Source organism: Musca domestica, unplaced genomic scaffold, assembly GCF_030504385.1.
Source record: "Musca domestica strain aabys unplaced genomic scaffold, Musca_domestica.polishedcontigs.V.1.1 27, whole genome shotgun sequence".
Lineage (NCBI taxonomy): Eukaryota > Metazoa > Arthropoda > Insecta > Diptera > Muscidae > Musca > Musca domestica.
The window spans coordinates 41,029-55,185 of NW_026712286.1; the positions used below are offsets into that span (position 1 = coordinate 41,029).

The following is a 14,157-nucleotide window of genomic DNA, read 5'->3' on the forward strand; positions in this document are numbered from 1 at the left end:
AAATTACGTTTCTCGAGGAAGTGGGGTCCAGCAGTCAATACAGGCGTTGTTCCATGCACATTTTGCATTAATATGGCTCACGCTTATTTAAGAAAACTTTTAACCAATGACAAACCATTGATAGCAGTTCTTGATTGCAAAGTTAAACTCGTCTTTATTACAAAACGTCGGGGAAGACATTTATTGTTTGGTACTGAGGGATATTTCCACTGGAGTGTTGAAGTATTATTGTTCATATTGCTGCAATTATAAAGTCATTTTGGGCCTGTTGTGTCCGCAAGAAATAGTTACAGCAACTTTTTCCACAGAATTGAAAATGGAGTTGCTGAACATCATAACATCCAAATTTATTGTTTTATAATGCCCGGAGTTTCTAAGATTCGCTGCTACCTGACATTTACTTATTGTACCTAGTTGTCCATGTCATGACCCACTAATTACAAATAGTTTGACAGCACAAAGCGACAGGCCGCTAATAACATTTATTGCTTTATGTTTATTGCCGCAGTAGTTATTTGGAATAACAATTAAAACATTCCGCCCATTATTTATTTTTATGATTTTGTTGCACTTTGGGCGCGTTTAGAAATTACAAATGTTGAAATTGGAAAATTCTGCACATAATTCAAAGAATTGTTCTTTATACAGCACTTGCGTTTAAACTAAATTTGCGATAATGGCAATTGGTTTTATTCGCGGCGCCAACTCTTAATTATCCCAATATATTCTGAATTCATTAAAAAGTAAGCTTATTGAGTTTTTTAAGAAGTATCGGTGCTAACATTTTGAATTCTCGTAAAATACAAAAATAAAACATACCATTCAGTGAAATCTGTTACCAAAATCTTGCAAATATATAAAATTGGGAGGTCGTCTACTCACTTAATTGCCCAGTATATCCAAATCGGTTAAAATAAAGGTTAAAACCCTTCAAAATATGTGCAATAGAGCGGTAACGTATAAGGGGAGTAAATACTCCTTCCTGATGATAAAAAGACTAAGTATAAACAATACAAAGCAGAAATGTTTGTTTGTGGGCAGAAATGTGGCCTGAATGTACTAAAATACTAAAACGTGGATCAACTTTAAAAATAGCTTGAAACATACTTTTCTTGTTTTAATTCCCTTTAGAAACAATTTGAAATATCCATATTGTTATCGATATCGATATGCAAATATTAACTTCCAACTAAATTCGTTGGTAAGTTAGTTATCATTTTGGCTTTCAGTCATAGCCCATATCAACCATCTGGATTTGGAATAGAATTCTTATATCCATTACTTGTACTTCAGATAAATCTTCATAAGGCAGGTTAACCCTTTCATTGTCTGGCCTTTTAAAATGTCATACAACATTATGTCCCTCACTGTTAGTTTCCAGTCTTACCGCCAGTACATAAAAACATATCATAGCTTTTGCGCACAAACAATGGCAACAAAAGCTTCCACACTAGAGATCCATTGTGATTGGCTCAATAGTAGAACAGCAAGCAGAGATACTTGTTCGCACACTTGCAACGCCAATGGCAATAAGCAACACAATATCACGACGAACGGTGAATGGAAACACCAGAGGTAACTACAAATGAAACAAAAGTTCAGCCATTGGTATTCAGCAAGAGCGCCAACATGCAGCAGCTCAACGGAATAAATACATTGTCAGCGTAATTTGTTTGCTCCACCACTGGTCCCCAAAATATATCGAGGTACAAAAAAATATGTATGTGTGTGTGGGACGAGGCGGTCTTTGCTCAATGCTGTCCTTCTTTTGACATTACCATAGCACATATCTTCCTACATTCTTCCCGTGTTTCAATGTAAATTATCTCAATAGATGAAAGGGATTCAGTGCGACTGTTATATGCCGAGAACATGTTATAAGTCAACATGGCCCGATTTATAATTCGCACAATGAGTACTTTCCAAAAATAAAATAAACAACTTATTATTGGGATCGTTTCTTTGAAAGATTTTTTAGGGAATGTAATGTTTTTAGGTTTGCAATACAAAAATTCCATTGAATTTGCATAAAATTGAAAATAATTAAAACAATTAACCTAAAACCCATCTGATTGGAGATGACGACAAATCTTGAGTACATATATTGCAAAATACATTTTGAATATATCTCGCGACACTACATTTGGTGAGGTGTTGTAAATTTGGGGAAAAAGATTATTTATTCCATTGAAATTGACATTTCTGTTAGTGAGGGCCTTTCTGCACGAGCGAGGCAATGCATCTTCTTAAGAAAATATTAGTTTAGACGTCATATTTGAAAGACTCTTAACAATGTTGAAATTAACAAATTTTTACCATATTAAGCACCTGTCAGTCACTGTAACTTTTTAGAAAATAATATTTTTTTTAATCAGGCAATTTTTCTAATAATGCCTTCCGGAACACAAAAATCTAAGAAAATTATCAAAGTCGTCATGTGGGTAGAGAACATTTCATTTGGACATTGTAAGTGGCCAAAATTTGTAATAAATACTTCATATATAAAATATTATTAATTAGAAAGTAATATTATTAATTAACAAGCCACATACGATACAACTGGTTGTACAACTTGGAAAGTACTCAAATTGTGTGTTTCGGTAACAAACGATGCAACTTTTGTGTACAACCTCCGTGCAACTCAAATAGGGTAAGTGTGCCTAAGTTCGGCATGTCCCAGTAGTCGGCACTTTTTATTTTTAAGCCCAAATAAATGAAACTTTTATAACTAAATGTATTTTGTTTACTTCAGATATATTGTCAGCTATCGTTGTGTACAATTTCGCTAAGAAAAGATGATTTATTCTAATAAAAATTAAATTTTTGTCTGTGAAGGTCCTCAACAATCCATATTCTTAAGAAAAGTACAATACAGACGTCGAATCAGTTTAACTAAACAAAAATATTATATTTTAATGAATTAATTTATTATTATTATTAATTATTCCTACAAAAAAATTGGTATGCCGACTGTTGGAACATGCCATACCGACAATTGGCAAATGGTGCCGACTACTGGCAAAAAAGCATTGTTTTAATAAAACTACAACATTTATGAAATTTAATAAAAAATTATTAAAACTTTATTTATTATTGCAAAAACTATACAAAATTTCGAATCTGAATAAATAAACTTTGTAATAATTGAAAAGTTCCACTCAGAATTGTGAGCGATTAAAAACACGAAAATCCTAAAAGTGCCGACTACTAGTACACTTACCCTATTAAAATATTTTGGAGAGCTTATACACAATAAGGCACGTTTAAAAAATGAAATTCCTTCAACTTTAAAAGTGAGTATGGAAGAATTGCCGGCTATAGAATAACTGCTGTCTTAAATTTGGCAGAGGTTTGACATATTTAAAAACTACAAAGTACATTAACAATGTCCAATCTTTATTAAAAAAAAATATTATCTATTTTTTATTATTTCGAAAACTAAACAAAATTTCAAATCTGAATAAGTTAACTTTATCATAATTTAAAAATTCAACTCAGAATGGCGAAAGAATGAATAAGTGGAAACACCGAACTTTTAATATCCTCCACCAAGAGAGCAGTTCCATTTTGTCAGTGGAATCGGTTAAATTTTGCAATAAAAGTCTTCATGTGCTAATTTATTGTAAGGAATTATATTATTCAAGGATCAAAAACAAAGATACTTTTCTAAAATTGTCTAAACTTCTATACCAGTCATATATATGCAATTATCAATGAGACGTATTTGAAGATATGTATCGTTTGTATAATTAACAATAACGGCCGCACCGAACTTTAAATATCCTCCACCAAGAGAGCAGTTCCATTTTGTCAGTGGAATCGGTTAAATTTTGCAATAAAAGTCTTCAAAATATCATAAAGATGGCGGTCCTGTTGTAAATGTAATTTGATTAAAGGCTAGAATCTACTCTGACGGTTTCCTGCTACAGAGGCTGTTATCTACTGCGAGTTTCAAATATCTAATAGAAAGCAGTTTTGTTGAAAAATGTGACAGGAACCACCAAAATATCGAGTATTCGGAAGTATTCACCGCTATATGGGATCTGGCACAGAAGGTACTCTACTAAACGAATTTAAAAAATTCTTTTAGAAAATGTGGCTAACATTATCAGAATATCGAATATAGAGAGTTGACGTTATATGGAGGCTATTTGAAATCACGAACAATTTTCTGGCTCAGAGGGAAGAACCTTTTAAGAGCTCTAAGTACCGAGTTTAAAACAATTCCGTAGAAAATGCATCTCATTTTCTCGTCAGAATCGTCAGAATACAGAATATCGGAAGGTACTACAATGCGGGGTCTGAACGGAAACCTGGAGAAACTGGGGCCTATTTACTAACAAAATACACAAGTGTTATTGTTAATTATACAAACGATACATATCATCAAATACGTCTCATTGATAATTATATATATATGACTGGTATAGAAGTTTAGACAATTTTAGAAAAGTATCTGTGTTTTTGATCCTTGAATAATATAATTCCTTACAATAAATTAGCACCAATTTTGTTTACAAATTATAGATTATATATAAAGCTTGGGAAATTGAAAATAGAGTCAGAAAATAATTCTAACAGAGTGCACGTGCCTAAGTAAAGAAAAAATATATAATTTAGGCAATAATGCATTGCAAAACACTTCAAATGCATTATTTGAAAAAAAAATGGAAAGCGGCGGGGAGGAGTCCTAAAATCAATTAAACCTTGTTCACAAAATTCAATTTAATAATGGGTATTTCACTGGTTATAACTTCCTCTGGATCCCTTTTCACTTTAGTGGTCAGCACGATTCCATGACAGGACACTAGCTAAACTTTTCAGAGTGGTATATGAATCGAATTTGGCGTTTTCGCACACTTGAATTTCCAAAGTACGGATTTATTTATTAGAAAAATGGAATGCATGGGGACCACAAATTTATTTATTTATTTATTTATTTATTTATTCAAGATTTCGTAACACAGAAGCCTATCCGTTCTACAAAAAACGTTCTATCCGTTTTACAAAAAACGTTGAGCCTGCAGACTGAGCGTGTTAATAGGTACTACCTATTTAGGTATGTACTTGTGTTTGCATACATACAAATGTACGTACATACGTTAAGTGCGGCATGTGCATGATTATTATGATATACAATTGTTCCTCACAATAATAGTTAGCAACAATAATCAAATATAAATAAAACAAAAAGAGAAATGTTTAATTTTAGAAACGTTTTAATTCCTGGCTTCCCCATTCATTTGTGTGGAGTATGGGAAGCAAATCTGGCCATAATGAACACAACAATGGGACAAGAACTCAATGCCAGTTTACTCTTTCTTCAAACAACAGAACAACAAGCATAGCAGCATTCAGCGCATTCACGCTTTGTGTAGGAACACACCTCTCAATGATGATGACACAATGACACAACACCAACGAACAACACACACAATGAGCAACAAAGGACACAAGAGAAAAAAAGACACACTATCGCATCAATGGCAACAATGAGCGAGACTCTGTGCAGTACAGGTAAGTGAGACCGGCGAACTAGTGCAGTCTCGCTCGCACCCGTTACTCGAAGGTGGTAACACAGTTTGCATCGACCACTCATCTAGGGGCTAGATACCCACACACACACACACAGGCACACGTATATATGGCACAATACACATGTCTGACCTGACTTAATGTGTAGGGCTATGGGTTGCTTCGATGTCGTGAAACGCGGAGAGTGATTCTTGCTCTTTCCCTCTCTCTCTACATTCAGCCATGTATTCAGCGATGCCACAGAAAGAGAAACATGCGAAGCATAAAACATACTCGGCATATTCGGTTCGAATCGTGTCGGTCGTTAGAATTTTTATGTTTATCAGTTGTTGAATAGCTCTTGATTTGAACAGAAGTCGTGAAGGGAAGTAGTGAAAGTGTGTTGTCTAGAAATACAATACAATAAAGCACAAAATAAATAAGAGAAAAAAGCTAAGAATAAAACAGAAGACAAAGTGAGCAAATAATAATTAACACGAATAGCAAAGTGAATATTGTCGAAGTCGATCACTGATAGTAAGAAAGCATTTAGTTGGCGAGTGTCCCAATTATTCGGTGAAGAGCTGCGAAGAACCAAATGATGGCTGCTCTATCGTCACACCCGAATTACGGATTTCATCTGGGAGGTCAAGGATTGGACATTCCTACTCCGGGCGATTATGCCCCACAAAGTACCATTAGCCCCACCGACATGGACATTAAGCGAGTTATGCACCTGTCCCAAAGTAGCAGCTTGGCGGCTATTTCTGCAGCCATGGGCGGCTCTCCCGTAGGCGGACACAGCGCTAGCAATGGCAACCCGATCATGGGAACAGCTAGCATGGGACATATGAATGGGCAGAATAATAACCATCATGGTATCAGTTTGGGCAACAGTTTAAATCATATGCAAAATACGGTGAGTCAGCACACCCTCTCCCCTAATTCATCGATTGGGTCTGCCGGAAGTATCGGCAGTCAAGGATCGATTGGTGGAAACCATGGATTACACAGTGGCAATAATAATATTGGCCACAACATTGCCACTTCTCCCGGACAGGAAGGCCACATCAAGCGACCCATGAACGCGTTCATGGTCTGGTCCAGATTACAGAGGCGACAAATTGCCAAAGATAATCCTAAAATGCATAATTCTGAAATATCAAAGCGCCTGGGAGCTGAATGGAAGCTACTTGCCGAATCTGAGAAACGACCATTCATCGATGAGGCAAAAAGGTTGCGGGCCCTACACATGAAGGAACATCCCGACTACAAGTATCGTCCCCGTCGCAAACCCAAAAATCCATTAACAGCTGGTCCCCAAGGCGCACTTCAAATGCAGGTGAACACACAGCAGAAACTAGCATCCAATGCGAATCCAGGTTCCGGCTCATATAATCCATTCCATCAATTACCTTACTTTGCTCCGTCACACCACTTGGATCAGGCCTACCCCGTTCCCTACTTTGGCGGTTTCGATCCACTGGCACTCTCCAAACTGCACCAGTCACAGGCAGCTGCCGCAGCAGCTGCTACAAATCAATCGCACAGTGTCCTGGAAGCCCAAAAAAATGCTCAGCTGCCACCCACAACTTTGAGTAGCTTCTACTCGGGCATTTATTCCGGCATGTCCGCACCCTCCCTTTATGCAGCCCATTCTGCTAATGCCGCCGCCGGCCTCTACAATTCGTCGTCAACATCATCGCCCGGCTCCTCACCCGGTACATCCACCCCCAACGGCTTGGAGGGACACATGGACAATGCGCTGCGGAGACCAGTTCCAGTATTATACTGAATCTGAAGACCCCACCTACGATGACACTCCTCAGCATCTCTCGGCAGCATAACCGAATAATGACGAATCTCCATTGTAAATTATTTTTATTATTAGTATTAAGTATATAAGTGTATGTATGTACGTCGTCAATAGCATATATATATGTATAGTTTTAAGTATTGTGAGTATTGTTTGTTGTTTTGTTTTTCTCTTTTTAATTATATACTAACAAAATGTATTATCGCATATTCATACATCATAATTCAAGAAAAAAATTGTACATAGTGAAAAACAATTATTGAAACTTCCAATTTAAAAAGTATTATTTAACTAAATAAAAAACAAAAACAAGTACACATTCAATTGAACATCTTTCGATATTATAATATGTATTTTCGAAGTAAGTATTGTTACCGTCACTGAGCGAAAAATTGTTCTTCAAATATCAAACACGAGTTCATTTAAAAATTTTCCACCATAGCTATTACTATGCACAACGAATTTAAGATAAAACCGCATCGTGAAGATATCATTTGGATTTGCCGCTACAAAGGTATAACGTTTTAAAAAAATCCATTTGATTTTTGGCAAAAAAAAGAGATTATTTTGGGGCCAAAGGTCGACACTTAAAAGTTTTTAAACCCGTTAAGCTTTGGATTCTCTACAAAAAGGACCTTACAGATTATGCCTCCACCAAATATTAGCTTGAGGAAATTTGTGCAATTTCATACATCTCTTATTGACTGGACTAAAGAGCAGAAGTTCGTGGGTCCACAATTGAGAGTATTTTTTCCTAAATTAGTGTGTTGAATGTAGTCCCAGTTTTCCACCCAATATTTCCTTAAGGGGAAAATAAATTGCATTTTAAGTATTTTTTTCGAATTTATATTCGAACCAAGTGACCAACCACTTGCATTGAAATTAAAAAAATAAACCAATAAGGTGAAAGTTCCTGTGTTGTGGTTTTTGCGACGGCTTGTTAAATAGGAGCGTAAGTAAGACTGAGCGTATTATATCGGACATCCATAGCCACCGAATCCGACAACAAATAAACCTTAAATATAAATGAATTACAACTGTCATGAGGATGACATGCTTATCTGAGTTTTTAAACCAAAATAGCAGCACATATATGAGAGGCGCGGCGACATCTTGAAAACAATTTAGCACTTATGTTTGTACATTTTGAATTTATCAGTATTTGCTTCCAGAAAATTACGGGGAAAAGTTACAGAAAATGTGTGTTAATCAGATTTCTTTCACTCTAAGAACCATTAATGAAAAATTACACTCAGTTTGGGTTGAGAAGGCCTACCTTAAATATCGCGCTATTTGGTTGAAATAACAAAAAAATATATACCTATGTATACAAAACTTATTGAAAGCTTGACTTTTGGTGTATCGAGTGATTATAACTGATGGACATGGCTAAATCAACATCGAATTTTTCGCTGCTTAAGAATATATGTATATAATTTGTATGGTTGTCCTTAATTTGTCCTGTCGCTGAGATGATTCAGGACAGACCCCGTCGAACTATGATTGGCCGCATTTAGGATGGGGGCTCACGAAAACTGTCAACGATCAACCAGCGCAGTCAGCCGCTTGAGAGCCATTGAAGTAGTTGCATTATGACGCTACAATGACATTAATGCCAATTACTCCATCAATTAAGAGAAACGAGCTTTGAAATATGTTTCGAATTAACCACCACTCAGTACTTGTGTTTGTGTGAGCGTATGTCGGATAATAAGGACCATAAAGGCAGAAAACGGAATTGCTACAAAAACACCCTCTTGTTGGACTTTGTGTGTTTAGCACTCATTTGTGAACCATGCGTTTATGTCTGTTTGGCTGTGCGTTTGTTCCTTGGTTTTCCACTGAGTTGGAAGCGACTTGTTTACGCCACAAAGCTCGGTGTGTTTAACGGTTACCAAAAGGACGATGCGACAGAATAGAGTGTTAGTTTAGCAACGTTGGCAGCGGAGGTGGGGCCGGCAATGGTGACATTAGTCTCGGTGGTTGTGTCCTGCTTGGGCCTGAATTAATTTATGGCACCACTTGAAGAAAAAGTCAAATGCGGGTTAGGGTGTGTTTATTTGTGGATGGATGATTTTCAGACATCGTAAGAAAACACCACCGCTTTGGCTGAAAGTAACTAATAAGACGAACATTAGTGTTGTTAACGCGAGAAGCTAATAAAATTTGACTGAAAGTGAAGTGCCTAAGATTTGGCTTAGAAAGCAAATTCAGGGTGCCGATTCGATTGTAAGTTTTAGTTATTCTTTCCTAATTAAAACTAACTTACGATAGTGTCGAAACGAAATTTACCCTTAAACAGGCCCCTTTTACGCCCCATTGACTTTTGACAGATTTGTTCAAGTATTGGGCATGTGGATTCTCTTACAGATTGCTTGGTAACTTAGAAGTCAAATCAAGTAGCCGTGTTAAAAACGAGTGCACGTTCACCGGTGCACAAATGAGAATAATTCATTTTAAGAAAAAAAATCCGAAAATGTCTTTACATTTACCATTTCAGAGGGAAGCTGGACTAGCCGGCCCGAAAATGGCTGCCATTTTCAAAGCACCCTACGTTGGATTTGGCCTCAGGTGTGAAAGGGATAATATTAATAACTACTCCCGTTGTAATTTATCCGCCCCGACTTCGCAAGTGGCGACGTGAAATGGATTGCAGATATGTATGTACACATGTAATTAGATGTTGTACAACATCGCTCGCCTGGAATACATTGCACCAATAATGATGAGATTTGCTCTTTCCGTTTCGCCTTTTTACGTTGATGTTTTTGTCAACAACACTTTCCACAACGAGCTGCGTCTACAAGTGCCAGCAATTGTTTTGTTCGTTTGTTTGGCTTTCTTTGAGCGCCCCATCGAAGTGGCGGAGGGGTAGCTGCGCATTAAAAACGACGTGATTAATTAAAAATTCATAAACGAGTGGAACACTGGGTATGAATGCATTAAACCTGGCAGTCCTCCATTGTAAGGATTATTTATGAGTGTGTGGTGGTTTGGCAGCTGCCGAGGGAGGTGGCAGTGTTAAAAATCTAATTAAATCAAATTAACATGAAATTATGACAAATTTATGCAAATCGCTAATTCATCTTCAAGTACTCGCCGTGCTTCTAGGCAGCGTGTCGCTGTAGTTGCTATGCGTCTGGATGCAGGACGTAGTTGGAACACAAGCGCAGCCTTCAGATAGAAGAACGCATGTATCCACGTCTTTGTTCGGCTGCAACAGCTCAAAGCACTAACCCTTGACCAGGACTTTTGTTATGGCCGCTACTCTTGCTCAGCGAAAGCAAGGGCGAGATGATGCGATTCTTTGGCAATAATTCATATGTTACGGACTCGCCGTCTCACATACCCTCGGGCTGGATGCAGATGCTTTGTGTCGCAGCGGGCCCCCGCAGAGGTCACAGCGGAAACAAATTACATTCGCGAGTAGTTAGCCAAGTGTTTTGGTGTCTGACATGGCCTTTGAATGTTGTGGAAACCCTTGTGATTCACATTAGTTGTTGTCGCAAAAGATACTGTTGCTGGCGGGCAGCAGTGACAGTGACAATGGCACTGGTACAGTGGCGGTCGATGGGCGGGACGGCGTAAGCCAAAGGAAGCTACTTTCTAAATATCAATAAAGCGTGGCGGATAACAGATTTGAATGTGGTAACAACTTTCGACTGTCATCTCTGAACGTGCTGTGCGCCGAGCCAAGCACACAGCAGCGGAAGCAATAATCATTTTTTAGGGCTGGGGTCCGGTAGTCAGAAATGGAATGTGGCCGGAATGCAGTAATGGCAATCTCTCCTAGCTAACTAGTTCTGTGGCTGGAGACTGATACTCCCTTTTAAGGACAGCAATTAATAAAGCAAAGTAATTCATTCGAGTTATGAGTTATGGGTTATGGTAGATAGCTAGCCACGCCTCCTGCAATTCGTCATTTAGTAGTGCATTTAAGTTAGTTACCCCGCCAAACAAACACTGGGGATTCTGTGCAAAGAGATCGACACCTTGCTGAGATGCGTATGCGATTCGTTTCCGACGAAGACCACAATGACTTTCAATTATTTCGACTATGATTGCTCTATTAGGAGATTCGGAACATTCATTAATGATATTCTGTGTCTATTGTTTTGATTTCTTTAGATCTGTCTGTCGCTCAGCTGAGCGGTGCTTGAAGCTCGGCGTTTTTTGTGTGCTAGAGGTGCCTGAAGCACAATCGAGCAGCATGGAGAGCAAAGTGGTGGAGAAAACTCATTTTCCCAGCACAATGCCCGATAAATTAGTAAATAATGGACCTCATCATTTAATTTTTGTTTTCTTTGTGCGTTTTATTGTTATTGGGGGATCATCGACACGTATGCCATGAAAGTTCGAATGGGTAAACCTACATACATCCGTGGCTAAGACAAAAGCCAGGCACAAAAGCACCAAACGAACACCGCCACCACCAATAACAACAAAATAACTAAACAAACAAGTAATTAAACGATTTGCTTTGCAGCGATTTATTTCTGTTTGTGCGTTGAGCTTTTCTGTTTTTGTTTGTGTTACCACCTTCTCCTCTCTGGTTGCATGGCGAAGGATTTTCTTCGGAAATAAAAGTATGAGGCTTTGAATACTGTGACCACAGAGTATCTCAACCTAATGGAGGCAGGACAGAGGGCTACCAAATATGCACTGGACACTCTAAACATTAAATTCCCACTCTTAAAGCGTTACCCTCTTCAGCTCACTATTATGAAATCGTCCAGAGTAGAGAAACGCTGTCTGTGGCATCGTCATTTACCCATTCCAACTAATTTTTATTGACTCTTCATTGTTAACTGCACTAAGCTCCGAGTCGGGCAATAAAAGAAAAACATCTGTCCAAACAATCGCTCCACAAATAACATTCGAAATAGAAAACATGCGCTTTATATATGTATCTGTGTGGCTGTCGCTTCCAATGCGTTATCGCCCGCGCACCCGCCGTTGTCGTTCTCCTCTCACGAATATGTATGTTGACGACAAATGTCAAAATTATCTATATTCATATAAACAACATACTAGCATCTTTCCCTGGATCGACTGTCAAATGTTCTCCGACAACAATCAATATTGGCCAATGAATGGCATTGTTTCGCTGCACACTGCCCCTGTATTCCGATGGATGCATAAATATTTTCCAAACTCAACTGATGGCTTTTTGGAAAAAGGTTTTTCCTTCTCAGAAAGGCAATTCTCATATTGATAAACAAAAAACGGGAGTAGATGTGTGCAAATGTAGAAGACATTAGTAGGAGGTAGATGTCCCTCTCAAGGTTAAGGGGCCAGACGGCGGTAAATTCGAGTCACATAAACACTTTCGCTTTATGCAATATGTTTGAATTTGGTGTCGATGATGAATGCTCTAAAGTTCTATTGCCTATCCATCACTTAGACCTCCAGACATGTTTCATTTTCCAGCGGACAGCTTGTAAACAATGCGTCCAAGCAAGAACGGGGTTGCATGTCGCAATGAAATGAAGAAGATATTGAAAACTTTAAGATAGTGAGCAGTCAAAGTTTTGAAAATTTTCGAAACGATTTTTTAAATACTATTGGAGGTTTGGTAGGGATTTTCAATAAGCCGTAGTTCAGAGAGCAAGCAATAATCAACATCCTACTTTTCGCACACATTTGAAGCAGTGGACCTTCATGCTTGCCATACGAAGAGCTAGGCTTTTTGTGTTAGGCAATTTATCTATCTGGAGGAACTCCCATCAGGTGCATTGTATGAAATCGAGTGAAAGGTTTTGATGATAGCGAAATCGTTGCCACAGACAAAGCAGACCAGAAGCTATTTGTGCCTGTGCATGCAATATGCGCAAACGTTAGTGTAATTAGGGCACAACAAATTGTCACGACACTTGACAACAATGACCCAAGCTAATCGAAATACTGGATTGCGTCGATGAGAATCAGCGTTTATTTTCACTTTCTGAGTGGGGCTTAACACTAAATAAGAAATGATTACTTTTCTATGCTAACCACATAGTAGAAGAGGCTCATGACGAACACCTAATGATAAGTTGCACTAAGAAAAATGTCTCCTTCACGTCTCCGTACAGTCAAGTCCAGCAAGAAAACAGATGTTTCGCTAAACAAATGAGATACCCTCTTAAATTGTTGGAAACATCAAATTAAATAAAGGATGGTCTTCTTCTACCCATCAGACCCATTAGGACTACGATGACAATTGTCATAGATTTCCATACCAAATAATATGAATCTCCTCGGCTTCATTATTGTACTTGGCTTTAAATTAATTAATTCTTGAATCAATACGTCCATTAGATTGGAAAAAGGTTTTTAAAGAAGGGGCCTAAAGGGGGCCTCTGGGAAATTTCAACATTATAACGCACATTCAAACATTGGGTTTAACAGAAGAAGAAGATAGATTTGCTGGTATGATACTATGCTGAGTACTTAATATCTGAAATATAATTAAGATATTAAGCTATTTCCAAATTCTCTTAATATTTCTTACTTAGAAAAATGTCCATCTTAAAAAAATTCCCAGTAAGAGCTGTTGCTCTCCTCACTGGCTCTCATTTATTGGACTTTTGGGTATCGATCAACATTTACTATTAATCTGTACAAGTTATTCATCGAACACACCTAAAAACAGCTCTTCAAGGACATTCCAGAGATCTTATAAGCCATGAATGTTCCACTAAATGTGGAAAGATGACTTCGCAAAGGAATATTCGACCCACACTATTCAGTCAAAAATGCATTCTGACAAAGGGACACCTTAGTCTGAAATCGATGACAATGCTGTTCCCCGTGGATCATGGGGCACTTATAATTTGTCTGTCAGT

General features: G+C 37.9%; 2 protein-coding genes across 2 annotated transcripts in view; both read left to right on the plus strand.

Annotated features, from left to right (window-relative positions):
* Positions 1 to 5,194: 5,194 nt before the first annotated feature.
* Positions 5,195 to 14,157, plus strand: part of LOC131803074 (transcription factor sem-2) — an 86,902-nt gene continuing 77,939 nt past the window's right edge. Inside the window, exon 1 of the mRNA XM_059124004.1 lies at positions 5,195 to 5,517. The gene's annotated coding sequence lies outside the window, so the exon portion shown is untranslated. The remainder of the gene's footprint in view (positions 5,518 to 14,157) is intronic.
* Positions 5,845 to 7,654, plus strand: LOC101889559 (SOX domain-containing protein dichaete). The gene has a single exon (XM_005191281.4). The coding sequence runs from the start codon at positions 6,113 to 6,115 to the stop codon at positions 7,307 to 7,309; it is 1,197 nt and encodes a 398-aa protein (XP_005191338.1). The 5' UTR covers positions 5,845 to 6,112; the 3' UTR covers positions 7,310 to 7,654.

What these genes read in the sequence shown, in the direction of transcription:
- LOC101889559 (XM_005191281.4), top strand. Translation starts at nt 6,113, where the DNA reads ATGATGGCTGCTCTATCGTCACACCCGAATTACGGATTTCATCTGGGA.